Source organism: Stegostoma tigrinum, chromosome 10 (genome assembly GCF_030684315.1).
Source record: "Stegostoma tigrinum isolate sSteTig4 chromosome 10, sSteTig4.hap1, whole genome shotgun sequence".
In the NCBI taxonomy this organism is placed as follows: Eukaryota; Metazoa; Chordata; class Chondrichthyes; order Orectolobiformes; family Stegostomatidae; genus Stegostoma; species Stegostoma tigrinum.
Window position 1 is genome coordinate 44252862 of NC_081363.1, and position 14902 is coordinate 44267763.

At 38.9% G+C, this 14902-nt stretch overlaps 1 protein-coding gene across 2 annotated transcripts in view; it reads left to right on the plus strand.

Annotated features, from left to right (window-relative positions):
* Positions 1-14902, plus strand: part of atl1 (atlastin GTPase 1) — a 56166-nt gene that overhangs the window by 23455 nt on the left and 17809 nt on the right. For both annotated transcript variants that reach the window (XM_048537783.2, XM_048537782.2), the window contains exons 3-8: positions 7002-7136; positions 8030-8134; positions 9833-9883; positions 9977-10033; positions 10876-10968; positions 12641-12779. In XM_048537783.2, coding sequence (XP_048393740.1) covers positions 7002-7136; positions 8030-8134; positions 9833-9883; positions 9977-10033; positions 10876-10968; positions 12641-12779 — 580 coding nt within the window. The remainder of the gene's footprint in view (positions 1-7001; positions 7137-8029; positions 8135-9832; positions 9884-9976; positions 10034-10875; positions 10969-12640; positions 12780-14902) is intronic.

Genomic DNA, 14902 nt, shown 5'->3' on the forward strand with positions numbered 1-14902 from the left:
AATTAGTAAACTAGATCAGCAGATTCCCCCATTTTTCATTAAACATTCTGAATACATACAAAGCATACTTGAACAAAACTAGTGAAAAGTAAGCATTTTAAAAAATATTCTGTGTCATACAATATAATACAATTGATTAGTTACATAATATTTTTTCATTTTCCATTTTATACAAATATCCCATGATGCCCTCTCACTTTGAACAAAAAAGTTATAACCCTTTAAACACAAAGTGACCCAAACAAAAATTGATTTTTTTTTTCATTTTCTTTGTAATTACTCATACCACAAGGTGTCCCGCTTCAAGGAGCTTCAGTAATTTAGTTGAACAATTTTTTTGTGGTGCAGTCTGACCATTGATGACTTGCAGCAACCCACTTCATTTTGGAAATCTTTCTACCTGACACTTCCTTCAAGTCAGCTTTTTGTCAGCAGCACCTTTCGTTGAATGTATATTGTCCCAAAGAGAAGCTATTTACAACTATTTCTCTGATTACCTCTTGTAGGATATTTCCCTTATAATATTGGACAAATACACTTCTGTAACAATAGTCAGAAGCTGGGCTATGATTAACTACAGTTTTTACTTTTTTAGCTGCCCAGGCCATCAGACAACATTCATTATTCTTTCTTACCAGAAATATGGCAAACCTAGACATGCTCAAGTAGCCATTTGGAGAATTTGGATGCGGTATATCACTAGGGCTATCTCCATACAATCCTTACAGTGCAGATGGAAGCCATTCGGCCCACTGAGTCTGCGCCAACCCACCAAAGAGCATCCGACCCAGATCCTCTCACTATCCCTGCATTTACCATGGCTAATTCACCTCAAATGCACATCCATAGATACCACGGGGCAGTTAGGCATTGCCAGTCCATCTGACCTGCACATCATTGGACTGTGGGTGGAAACGAGTGGACCCAACAGACACCTATGCAGGCATGGGGAGAACATGCAAATTCTACACAGATAGTCGCCTAAGGCTGGGATTGAGTGCAGGTCCTTGGCACTGCCAGGCAGCAGTGCTAACTACTGAGTCACTATGACGCCCCGTCTGCTGGGTCATCCAAAAGTGGACACTTGAGTGCATTTTTCTGATTTTTTAAATTTCTTTTTCTCAAGACTCCGTCAATAATAGTCTGTTTCATCATAGTACTCAGTGCCAACACTGGCATTGAGTCTGATCTGATTGCACAACCAGTTTCGCTGTCCAATTTGATTTCTTTACTGGTCTATTTCTTCCTTTAATGCAAAATCGTCTTTCTGTGAAGACCTTGCCTGGTTTACCACAGGATGTGACTAACATTTTCCAAGTGGTTTAAAGTCAGTCCTGACTTTTTCTGTTTAATGTTTAACCCTGTATATTTAAAGACCCCACAGCCTGCCTTACAATCTTACTTTCCCTTTTTGTTTTATCTATCATGCAATGTTCAAGTTTTGTGCAATCGTTCTATCGAAAATTATCAGTATATATCATAAAGCGCCTACTAGTTTCTCTGTGATACCAGCAGATGAATGCAACATACTTTCAGTGAGATGGATCTGAATGCAAAATACTTGCTGCATCATTCAACCCATAAGTGCACTTATTTAATTTCCGTATCGTGTGCGTATCGTATGGTTTAGAAGGGGTGGACGCTAGGAAGTTGTTTCCATTAGGCGGGGAGACTAGGACCCGTGGGCACAGCCTTAAAATTAGAGGGGGTAAATTTAAAACTGAAATGAGACGACATTTCTTCAGCCAGAGAGTGGTGGGCTCGTGGAATTCATTGCCGCACAGTGCAGTGGAGGCCGGGACGTTGGATGCCTTCAAGGCAGAGATTGACAAATTCTTGCTCTCAAAAGGAATCAAGGGCTATGGGGGGAGTACAGGGAAGTGGTGTTGAAATGCCCATCAGCCATGATTTAAATGGCGGAGTGGACTTGATGGGCCGAATGGCCTTACTTCCACTCCTATGTCTTATGGTCTTTACATGATTTCAAAAATACCTCCCTTTTAAAATTTCCATGTTGACAAAGTGAAACTTTTGTATGGTTAACTTGCATTCCCAGGTGTATTTTGTGAAAAGAGCTACAAGATCTTACCTACGTTAAAGGAAGCCACACTATCATCTTGATTATCAAATTTCCTCTTAAAACTCTGAGCAATAAAATTGGCTGTCCTTTATATGATACTTCAGTGTATGCACCAAATTCTTTTTAGTTCTCCAGTTTTTTTCATTTGGCGTTCTTTATTAATTTATCTCCTAATTTACAGATGTTAAAACTTTGATTAGGACTTCTACTTCTTGTGGTATTGCCAGGCTGCACCATAATCCTTATTCTAGACAAACTGAAGCTTTCCTATCGTGTTCTAGAATACTACTACACAACCCCCTCCTCCTTTGATGAGGATATCATTTTCGAGTCTTCACTCATTCCTAGAACCTTGTTAATTTCCATGTCCACTTTCAGAACTTGTCCTACATTTTGGTCATACAGTATTAAACCACAGAAAAAAGGCCCATTGGTCAATGTGTCTGCACCAGTTGTAGAGCATCGATCTATTCTAATCCCATTTCGCAGCATTTGACCCATACCCTTATATTCTACGGCATTTCAAATATTCACCTAAGTACTTCATAAATATTGTGATGGTTCTCACTTCTGTGACCTTTTCAGGTATTGTGTTTCTGATATCAACCAACCTCTTGGTGAAAGAATTTTTCCTTAAATCCCAACTACATTTCATATATTGAGGGCTTCCCTCCAATAAGGTTGGAGCTGCTTCTTAACTGTACCATATATGCTCCTCATAATTTTATTTGAAGACTAATTTATTTAATTTGTAGAATCCAATCAGCACCCCCCGCCAAAAAAAAGAGTTCTCTGCTTTAGTCACTTCGTAGTTTAAACTCTCCAGACCAGGCAGTTTTCTGGTGAGAAATAGTGGGAACTGCCGATGCTGGAGAATCTGAGATAACTTCTGAAGAAGAGTCTCGACCCGAAATGTCAGCTTTCCTGCTCCTCTGATGCTGTTTGGCCTGCTCTGTTCATCCAGCTTCACACCGTGTTATCTCACTGTTCTGGTGAATCTTTTTTGCACCCTCTCCAGCACAATCACATCCTTCCTGTAGTGTTTTCAAATAAGCCTGTTAGATTATAACCTGGCATCATGTGATTTTTTTTTCCAAAGCCACCCCAGTCCAACACCGGCACCTCCATGTCCTTCCTGTAGCGTGGCAGTCAGAACTGCAACAGTATTCCATCTGTGGCTGAATTAATGTCTTTTTCTGACCTTACACATTTTTAACTATTTTGTCAATCTGTGGATCTTATATCCTATTTCTCATCTTCCAAGTTCAGGCAATGATTGTATTTGCCACTCATGTTCCTGCTCTCTCTAGAATTGTGGCATTTAGTGTCCCTTCTACCATGTATATTAATTTGGTACCAACTTTCAGTTGTTATTCTCTTAGGCAAATAGTCTTGACCTGGATCTGTATGTGCCTTTGCCTGTATTCAGGTAACCTTTCTCTGCCATAACCTGGGTCTCATTACGTCCAATATATGGTGTATGCAAGGTGCATAGTTGCTTTTTTTTTGTGATTACTCAAATTTTTAAAGTGTGTAACTAGAGCCAAGTAATCAAAGTCTTGAGATGTGCAGGTGGATTGGCCATGCTAAATTGCCCATAGTTCCAAGGATGTGCAGGCAAAGTGGGTTAGCTATGGGGAAATACAGGGTTACAGGGATGGGATAGGGGGTGGGTCTGGATGGGATGCTGTTTGGACAGTTACAGGGACTCAGTGGGCCAAGTGGCCTGCTTCCAAACTGTAGGGACTGTATGATTCTAACCTTGAGAATGCACCCTAACTGTTTAGTTGCCATGCTGTTAAATTACTGTTCTAACTGTCATCACCTGTACCCTTACCTGTATTTTTTTTCACTCTTTTTTGCCATATACCATGTCCCTTGGATAAACATCTATATGTTATGGTGTATTAATTATTACCATAAGGATCACCAAGTTTTATGTGAAACATCAGCCTTAATGAATGTCTTTCTCCCTGTGTGCAAGGTAGTCAGATGCTCACAAAGCATGGCACTAATTATAGTCTCTTCCCAAGCTGGGGATGATCATTCATTACCAAAGAAATCTTTGGATTTCTCCCAAGAAAAAGATATTGTAGCCCCCAACCATTTGCAATAAGTTCTTCACATGTACCGCCCACGTAAGAGCAGATATTAATTAACAACTTGGTTGGTCCACTAGGACCTTATGAAATATCTCATGTATTCACTCACCAGAATGTTTCTTTATATCTCTCCTTTTGAGATGAAATAATCAAAAGCTCTAATGGTCTGATTCTCCTTGTCAGTATTCAAAAAAAAATTCAGAACTGTGCTGCACCATTTTTCCCTTCTTCGTACATTCTAAGGAAACATGTTCAATTTGTACCGCCTCTACAGTCTTAACACCTACTTCCTTCAATGATGCCCTTTTTCCACAACAGTCATGTGTTAGCTTCCAGAAGATGACTTTGGTTTGTGCAGTCTTATTTCAGTGGAAAAATATATATATTTTAATTTATTTTGGTTCCAACTGTTCTGCCTTATTACTTTAGTGTCCTTAAGTACATTTTCTAAATCTAGTACTTCTTAGGTTCACAGATTTTCTGTTCTTTCAATTTCCTCCTGAATTTCCATATGACCATTTGTACCACTTGTAAATTGTCCATTGGAGTTATCCTTGGTATCTGCCAGAGCCATTGCTTCTCTGATCTTGAAAACATGATGTACATTTAAATAAGTCTTTAAATTTGCAGGAATGCTATTTTTGAATTCTTTCATGACCATAATTTCCTTTACATTCTCAATTTTTTTTCCGTAACTCAAGTGATCTAAACTACTGATCACAAAACATTTCTTTCTCCCCTGCAAATTCCTCAAATGTCTGATTTAAGCTTCTACCTTGTCCCAAATTCAATTGCTAAGCTTCAGGCATGAGCTCATAAGCATTGACTATTGTATCTTTGACAGTTTTGTACTTTGCAGATTTTTCTTCTGACCAAATCCTTTATTGGAACCAGAATCATCATCCAAGCTATAGCCTCCACCTTTTTGCTTAATTTTGAGCCTTTCTTTCACCAACTGCTTAAATCTTTCTCAGAAGCAACTGTTTGACACACCCAGCTTCAGCAAAAAAAACCACACAGGACTGCCCAAATTCAACTTAAAAAGTTGTTTCCCAAAATATAGAAGTTTCCTGTAAGCCCCCAACAAAAGTTCCAGAATGTTTTATCCAAAAGTCTAATGCACTACATTGTTTACTTCATTTGCTCGTAAACTTTCCCAATGTAAACAAAAAACCATTATTCTCCAGGACGTCTTTCTGTCACACTGTTTTAAAAATGCCACCATGGCTACAGAAATACAAAATAATCATTAAACCCCTTCCGGCACACAGAAAGCCCTCATACTATGAGTTCAAAATGCAAAATCCAAAATAATGATTTTAAAATTTATATAAATCACACATCTTGCCTCACAATTTCATAATATTATTTTGAGCCTCGTCTAAAACACGTTGACCATTTCCTGCACATGATGCACTTCTCATTTCCCCCAGTTCCTGTGGTTGTTACAATTACCCGAGGTATTTCTATTCTCATTTCATTTAGCTATGTTTGTTCTTTCATATTGATGCTTTGGCTTGTATTTTGATGGTTTTCTATCACCACTTCAGTTGAATCTTCAATTCTGTGTTACTGATGAATGTTCAATTTAAGCACTGATGGCTGCTGGAATTGAATGTTTTGCAAATTTTTTTTGTCTTTTGGTATCTGTTTCAAAAGTAAAATTGAAATCTAGCTCTGGTTAACGTTGAGAATTTTTCCATGTTTGATACCAATAGTTTAAAGGTAAGCACTGAATTAGAATTGCATTTATGATCTTCGATAGACTATTCTGTTTAATAAATTTACCGGAGTCTGACCATGCCTCATATGTATTTCAGAGATCATGTAATTAACATTGTCCAAAAATGTTTGTAGAATTTCCAAACCTTCCTTAATGTTCCATTGTTGAGTGTCTAGCTCTGAGTACTTTATGCCTGATCTTGCTTCAGTAGAATGTGACAGTGCCAAAGCTATTTTTTAAAATAAGGGTGTAATCCATGTCCGCATATCCAGTCCATTTTCCATTAGTCATAAAATTCAGCCTCTTAAAACATCAGTTAAAAAGTAATATCATGACACATTGCACTTAGTTTCAGTAATTGTTCTCCAAAGTAATTCCAATTACAATCTTCTATAATCGAGTTCTTACCTTTAGTTAACCTTCCTTGAATACTATTGACAATTTGCATCGAAGCCAGTTAGTATGACAGAAAACTAAACTCTTTGTGGGTGGAGTTCATTAATTACTCAGTCTTAAATACGTTCAATGAACTTGCTCAGAGATGTAATAAAACACTCATGGGTGGGTTGGATTTGAACCTAGGCCTCCTGGTTTGGCACTACTTAATCTTAAACTCCCTCCAAACACCATTCTCATCTGCTTTCCCTATACATTTAGCTGTTCCTGACCATAAAAGGAACAAGAGTGAGAGACTGTAGATTTAAAGAGATGTGAAAAAGAAGCAATGGCGTTGTGAACAAAAGCTTTTCCATACAGTGAGTAGTTAGCGTATTCCATAACCTATCTGGATGTTTCATGGAAGTAGATTCAAGTGAAGCATTCACAAGGGCATTGGATGATTGTTTGTATCTTGTACAAGGAATATGGGGAGGAAACAGGAGATAGGCACTAGGTAATGCTGCTCATTTGAAGAGCCTTCGCGGGCATGCTGGGCCAGTTGGCTACTTGTGCGCCGTAACTATTCTGTGATACTGTCAAATTAAAAAGTCACCTGCATTTTGATAAAATTTTATTTACATTGTCAATAATACAAAATGTTACATGGTATTTGTGTGTGTATGTTATGTCAAATTCTTTGAATCATTTACTTGTCTAGGATCGCAATAACTGGTTAGGTGATGATGATGAGCCTTTGACTGGTTTCTCTTGGCGTGGAGGTTCAGAGCGAGAAACTACTGGGATTCAGATATGGAGTGAAGTGTTTCTGGTAGACAAGCCTAACGGAGAGAAGGTGAGAGCATGCAACGAAGATGAAGAGTTACATTGAACTTACAGTAAAGAGGCAAGTCTTTGATCCAGTTAGCCTCTGCAGAACTCTATGATGCACACAAGCTTCATTCTCAACAGCATTAATTAGTGTGTTGGCTTTGGATAGTGTGTTACTTTTCAAATTGCCTTGGTTTGTGCCTCACTGATAAAGTAATGTTTCACTTTCTTAAAGAAGTCTGATTCAAGAGCATCTTGTCATCTGACAAAGGAGCAGCACTCCGAAAGATTTGTGATTTTAAATAAACCTGTTGGAGTGTGACTTCTGAGTTTGTTCATAGATCATTAAGTTTCAACTTTGTTCAGAATATAAGCTGAGAATGGTGGAAATCAAGTAATCAAAGTAAAACAAAAAAGGCTTAGCTGATTGAGACCTGTAAAAGAGCATCATATTTTGATTGAAATAGAAGCATCCTAATTTGGAGTCTTAACTAAACATTACCCATCTTTTTCATACACTGACCATCCAGCTGTACATTTCCAGCATTTAGTGATCTTGTTAAAACTGCAAATCTTAACAGCAATCAACATACAGAAGAGTAATCAGAATTTATAATTGCATACCTTTTGTTACTTTAAAATAATTATTAGGTTGCAAAGTATATCCTCTGTAAGCATAGACATAATTAACTGATGGGGCTTGTATATATTCACGATTAATGTCAGATTCTTTGAAATATAACATTTATGTTTACAGTTTACTTTTTTTAATCAGAGAGACTAGTTGAATCATCTTTGTTATTGTTCCCACACATCTTTTAGAGGTTTTTTCTTTTTCCTTCACAGTTATAGGTAATAATTATAATATTGTCATCTGCCTGCTTTGAAAGGTTGTGAACAATTATATTTAATTTGCAGGTTGCAGTATTGCTGATGGACACACAAGGGACTTTTGATAGTCAGTCAACTCTGAGAGATTCTGCTACAGTATTTGCACTTAGCACCATGATAAGTTCGATGCAGGTAGGAGGATTTGTTTGTGAAATTTTGAATCATGACCTTTTTGAAATGGTCTCAAAAATTGGGAAAAGATACAAGACACTATCAATATTAATATTGACATAACTGAGAGCACCTTGAAGCATCATACTTCTGTTCATTGGATTTATTGCCATGTCTGTGAAAATCACCGTGCATTCCTTTAACTAAATTAATTTTCCACACACTTTTGTTTGGTACACTAAAACTTGGGTATTAACAGCTATGAGAAAATTAATTTAGTCCTCCTCAGAACAGAGGTGGTCAAATCCTTACAAGCATTAAGACATTTAAAATTCAAAATAAAACAAGATAATTTTGTTGACTGCCTTACACTTAAGTGGCAGAAAATGTATGGCCTTAGAATTTATATGTTGTTTGGAGGTCACTGCCCAACCTGTCTCTGCCTCCCCAACCGGTTCTTCCTCTCACCCATCCCTTCCTCCCACCCCAAGCCGCACCCCCAGCTACCTACTAACCTCATCCCACCTCCTTGACCTGTCCGTCTTCCCTGGACTGACCTATCCCCTCCCTACCTCCCCACCTACACTCTCTCCACCTATCTTCTTTACTCTCCATCTTCGGTCCTCCTCCCCCTCTCTCCCTATTTATTCCAGTTCCCTCCCCCCATCCCCCTCTCTGATGAAGGGTCTAGGCCCGAAACGTCAGCTTTTGTGCTCCTGAGATGCTGTTTGGCCTGCTGTGTTCATCCAGCCTCACATTTTATTATCTTGGAATCTCCAGCATCTGCAGTTCCCATTATCTCTCACCAGGAATCCTGTCTGCTTTTGAGAAGATCATGGCAGCATCGCCAAATTTGCAAATCTCCTGCCTCAAGTTGCCACTTAAATGCCACCATCACTGTCATACAGATAGGCAGTGCCAGTCTGTACTTTCCATTGACTTGATCATGGAATAGGAACACGGACATTGGACTGTCCATCCAGTACTGGCAAAAATCCGCCCTTCCCACCTCCATTTGGCTGCTCGCTGTCTAATTCCCAGAGCTTTCCCTCACTTGCAGTTTCTATCCCAGCACATTCTAATAACTCCAGACTGGTTCACTTGTGGCATCCGGAAATCAGGATGGGCTGAGGAAAAATGTTGTGATAGAATTGCAATAAATCAAACATCATACAGTTACAAAATAGCATTTTATTATTGGATCTTCACAATGGAGGATTAAAACTATTGGTTGGCAGTTTTGTTTTAATGTTGAACAGTTTGTATGAACTGCTGGACTAGAGGAGTGGTGAAAGGCTGAGTGCGTTATGTCACTGGTACAGTGTTGGTCAGTTGACTTAATCGGGGACTTAGAAGATGTTGGAAGGAATTGTGGATTCCTTGAAATCTTTCATGGACTCTTAGGGATCTGTAGAACTCCAGTTGTGAACCCAGATATATACTTATTAGCAGTCATTTTGATAATGTGGGAGACCGGAAGTGTTGTAAACCAAAATAAACCATTTTTACTGCCCATATAAGTGCAAGCTAAATTTCATTATTGTACTTTGGTCCAAATAACTGTGCTTCATGAAACCAATCACCGTTCATTTCATTTCATTGAATCTCAAGGATACCTTAAAACTGATGTTCAAAACATTTTAAAAGCCTTATGATAATAAAATAATTACAGTATCTTATTTTTCAGAACTGTAATGGCTCTTGTTTCATTTTGTTTAGGTATATAACTTGTCACAGAATATTCAAGAGGATGATCTTCAGCACCTACAGGTAATTGAATAACTAATAAAGTAAATATGTAATGGTCTCAACTTAGTGAGGGTAATTTGTTCACCTCAATGTTACTGTTTTAATCTCCTTCAGCTCTTCACTGAATATGGACGTCTAGCTATGGAAGAAACATGTCAGAAACCATTTCAGGTGAGAAGAAGTGAATGTTCACATATGGCAAAGTTACCGAAGATCATACCTGAACTTAGAATTAATATCACTATTTATTAATGCCTTTTAAAAGAAGTTTCATTGTCCGCACGTCTTGCCTTTCACTCCAGTTCTGAGCAGTTGGACTGGAAAGCTGCTGTGAGATTTTCCTTACATTAATTTTGTACCAACCCATTAGAATATGTGCAAGTGTGGTATAGCATGATTTGCTGTCTCCTGTGTTTCATATCGTTGGTAAGGATATAGCCATGAGGCTGTGCTGAAAATTTGATGGATGAAACCAGCTTCTACAAACTGGTTATGTAGCAAAATCTTTACAGAGATAAATATATTTGATTTTAAAACAGGAGCACGCAATTGATTAAATGTTGCTGATGCAAAGTATATTATTGCGTGAGAGGAGATAATGTGAACTGCAGATGCTAGAGAATCCAAGATAACAAATTATAAAGCTGGATGAACCCAGCAGGCCAAGCAGCATCTCAGGAGCACAAAAGCTGACGTTTCGGGCCTAGACCCTTCATCAGAGATGAAGGGTCTAGGCCCGAAACGTCAGCTTTTGTGCTCCTGAGATGTTGCTTGGCCTGCTGTGTTCATCCAGCTTCACACTTTGGTATCTTATATTATTGTGTGCACTGGTTTGGTGTCTATTTATTTGTTAAATTATAAATATAATTAAATCAATTTGTAAAATTTAACTTATGCTTTAATTGTCTTTTGAACTTCTGAAGATGTTTTAAAATTAAAATAAAATAGATTCTCTCATAATAACCCTGCAAGACAATTCTTGGACTAAAAACTATTTTCTTTTTAATATGCAGTCACTTATATTTCTAGTCCGTGACTGGAGTTTTCCATATGAATTCAACTATGGTCTTGACGGAGGCTTCAAATTCCTAGAGAAACGTCTGAAGGTTTGTAGGGTCTAGTAATCTATAATTAGAAATAACTTGAAGGTAACTGTAGCAGTGTTTCTACTGCGTAAAAGCAAATGGACCAAATCTACAATGCCGAATGTTGTCTCTTGTTTTTGAACTCAATTACATCGCCAGGTCAGGTGAGGATAACAGCTTTTCTGTTTGTAAAAGCAACTATTGAACCAGACAAGTTCGTTCTTTCTTGTTCTCACTGGATATTGTGCTGGCCAGCTTTTATTTCTTGTCCCTAGTAGCCCTTGAGAAGGTGGTGGTGAGCTGCATTCTCAAAGCAGTCCATGTGCTGCAGGTAGACCCACAGTGCTGAACTTCCCTCCACTAATGGGATTCCTGACCTCTTGTATGTACTTTATTGTAAACACGGTGATGAGTAGTTTGAGAACAGTGTAGTGAATAATAATTCAGTTGATTAACTTGCAGCCTGAAGGACCCAGCTAATGAAACATGATAAATTGAAGTGAAGTTTTCTAGGCAAATTTACAACTTTGAAGTGAAAGTCATTTATTTTGAGCAAAGTCAATCAGATACTGGAACATTAGAAACAAAACCTGAAAGTACTAATAGCACTCAGCAGGTAGTCACCATCTGAGATTAGATATGTTAACATCATGACTGAAAGAAAATACACAGGCATAGAATTCAAAAGAAACAGAATGTAGGAAATGACGGGAAAAAAAGAGACAAGTGAAGCAGGAGATATGTTATTTTTATCTTGTATCCACATGTGTACAGATGTGGTTGTCCTTTTTTTATCTGTTGAAACTGTTCGATAAACTGATATCCATGTTTTGAATGTCTTTACTGCCTAATACAAAGATTAACAAGGGCTTTGTTGTATATCTAGAGTTTAGCATTGCACTAATATCAATTTTCACCATTCCCAGTCCAGAAGACAATTCCATCTTGGGGAAGAACTAGCTGTTTTTTTGATGACCCACCACCAGATCATCTAATTAAACAAATAAGCAAGTAACAGTTGACAAGTCACCAGGGGCATTGCTGTCAAAACAAAAATGACAACAAGGAAGGGATTAAATCGTAATGATGGAGGGGGAAATGCCACCATGCCACAAGAGCCCCTCCAGATGCCAGCTCTTTTTTTCTTTTAAATTAAAGCACCACCAAATCACCGATTACTCACAAAAGGATTAACACGTGCTGCCCACTGGGGGCACTACAACTATAACAAATATAGAGGAGAATAGGAAAATAGAGAGGGGATTATATTAAATTTAGTTGGTGGTTGCAGAACCCATCTTTTCTTAATCGAGATGTTATGGCACATCTTTGGAGCAGGTGGGAATTGAACCCAAGCCTCCTGAGCCTGAAGAACTGACACTCCTTTGTGCCTGATCAACTCTTCAAACGCAGCTTTTTGTTTTAAATCAATCCATTCAGGGCTTTTATTACACACCTTCGGAGCACATGAGATTTGAACCTGGGCCTACTGCTGTCAATCAACTCTGGAACTGTTCTGGTTTATCCTTAAAGGGATCTACATTTCGAGTGCTGACAAACTATTTCTTTCATTTCACTATTCAGTGAATTAAAAGCAAGGACCTAAAACTTCCTTGAACTAATTCTGGATAGTGGAGCAAATTTTACTTCTGTTTATGTTTGATTTCTTTTCCCCATACAAACTCTATTCCAGATATCAGAAAACCAGCATGAGGAACTTCAGAATGTCAGGAAACATATTTATTCTTGTTTTACAAATATTGCCAGCTTCCTGATGCCACACCCTGGTTTGAAAGTGGCTACCAATCCTAATTTTGATGGACGTCTAAAAGGTATTGATTCATTATTCATTGCTCATGTACTTTAGATGCTTTTCAAAAATGTCTTCACTGACTTATTTAATATCTGAAACCTGCAGATTTCTAATAATTCATTTATTCATACGTGGAAAAGTAATTTGTTAATGTATATCATGTATCAGGCAGGGAAGAAGCGATAAGGGAAGGGAACTGTGGTTTACTAAAGAAATTGTATCTCTTGTTAAGCGGAAAAGGAGGCTTTTGCGACGATGAGACAAGATGGTTCAGATGAGGCGATGGAGAGGTACAGATTAGTTAGGAAGGATTTAAAGAGAGAGTTAAGAGCAAGGAGGGGACATGAGCAGACATTAGCAGGTAGAATAAAGGAGAACCCTAAAGCTTTCTATGGGTATGTGAGGAATAAGAGGATGACTAGGGTAGGAATAGGGCCAGTCAAAGACAGAAGTGGGAAGTTGTGTGTGGACCCTGTGGAGATTGGAGAGGTGCTAAATGATTATTTCTCATCTGTTTTCGCTGAGGAACAGGAGAATATTGTAGAGGAGATGACTGAGTTACAGGCTACTAGAATTGAAAGGATTGAGGTTAGTAAGGAGGAGGTGTTATCAATTCTAGAAGGTGTGAAGGTAGATAAATCCCCTGGGACGGATGGCATTTTTCCGAGGATTCTCTGGGAAGCTAGGGAGATGGTGGCGGAGCCTTTGGCCTTGATCTTTGAGTCCTCATTGTCTACAGATTTAGTATCAGAGGACTGGGGGATTGCAAATGTTGTGCCCTTGTTCAAGAAGGGCAGTAGAGATGACCCAGGTAATTATAGACCTGTGAGCCTTACATCTGTTGTAGGAAAAGTTTTGGCAAGGATTATAAGAGATAGGATTTATAATAATCTCGCAAGCAACAATTTGATTGGAGATAGTCAACATGGATTTGTCAAGGGCAGGTCGTGTCTCACAAACCTCATTGAGTTTTTTGGGAAGGTGACCAAGCATGTGGATGAGGGAAGGGCACTTGACGTGGTGTACGTGGCCTTCAGTAAAACCTTTGATAATGTTCCACATGGTAGGCTATTGGAGGAAATACAGAGGCATGGGATTGAGGGAGATTCAGCAGTTTGGATTAGAAACTGGCTTTCTGTAAGAAGGTGGTTGATGGAAAATATTCAGCCTGGAGTCAGGTCACTAGTGGTGTGCGAAGAGGGGATTTAATAGTGACATACAAGATGATCAGAAGATTAGATAGGGTGGACAGTGAGTCTTTTTCCGAGGACGATGATTTCAGCTTGTACAAGGAGGCATAGTTACAAATTGAGGGGTGATAGATTTAAGACAGATGTCAGAGGCAGGTTCTTTGGGACTACTGCAGTTTATCATTTTTATAAATGACTTGGATGCAGGCTTAGGTGGATGGGTTAGTAAGTTTGCAGATGACACTAAAGTCGGTAGAGTGGTGGACAGTGTGGAAGAATGTTGCAGGTTGCAGGGAGACTTGGATAAACTGCAGAATTGGGCTGAAAGGTGGCAAATGAAATTTAATACTGATAAATGTGAGGTGATTCACTTTGGGAGGAATAATAGGAAGGCTGAATACTGGGTCAGTGGAAAGATTCTTGGTAGTACGGATGTGCAGAGATATCTTGGTGTCCATGTACATAGATCCTGAAAGTTGCCACCCAGGTTGATAGTGCTGTTGAAAAGGCTTACGGTGTGTTAGGTTTTATTGATAGAGGGATTGAGTTCTGGAGCCGTGATGTCGTGCTGCAACTGTACAAATCGCTAATGCGTCCTCGTTTGGAATATTGCGTGCAGTTCTGGTTGCCCCATTACAGGAAGGATGCAGAAGCATTTGAGAAGGTGCAGAGGAGATTTACCAGGATGTTGCCTGGTCTGGAGCGAAGGTCTTATGAAGAAAGGCTGAGGGACTTGGGTCTGTTCTCATTGGAGAGAAGGAGGCGAAGAGGGGATTTAATAGTGACATACAAGATGATCAGAGGATTAGATAGGGTGGGCAGTGAGAGTCTTTTTCCGAGGACAATGATTTCAGCTTGTACAAGGGGGCATAGCTACAAATTGAGGGGTGATAGATTTAAGACAGATGTCAGAGGCAGGTTCTTTACTCACAGAGTGGTAAGGGCGAGGAAC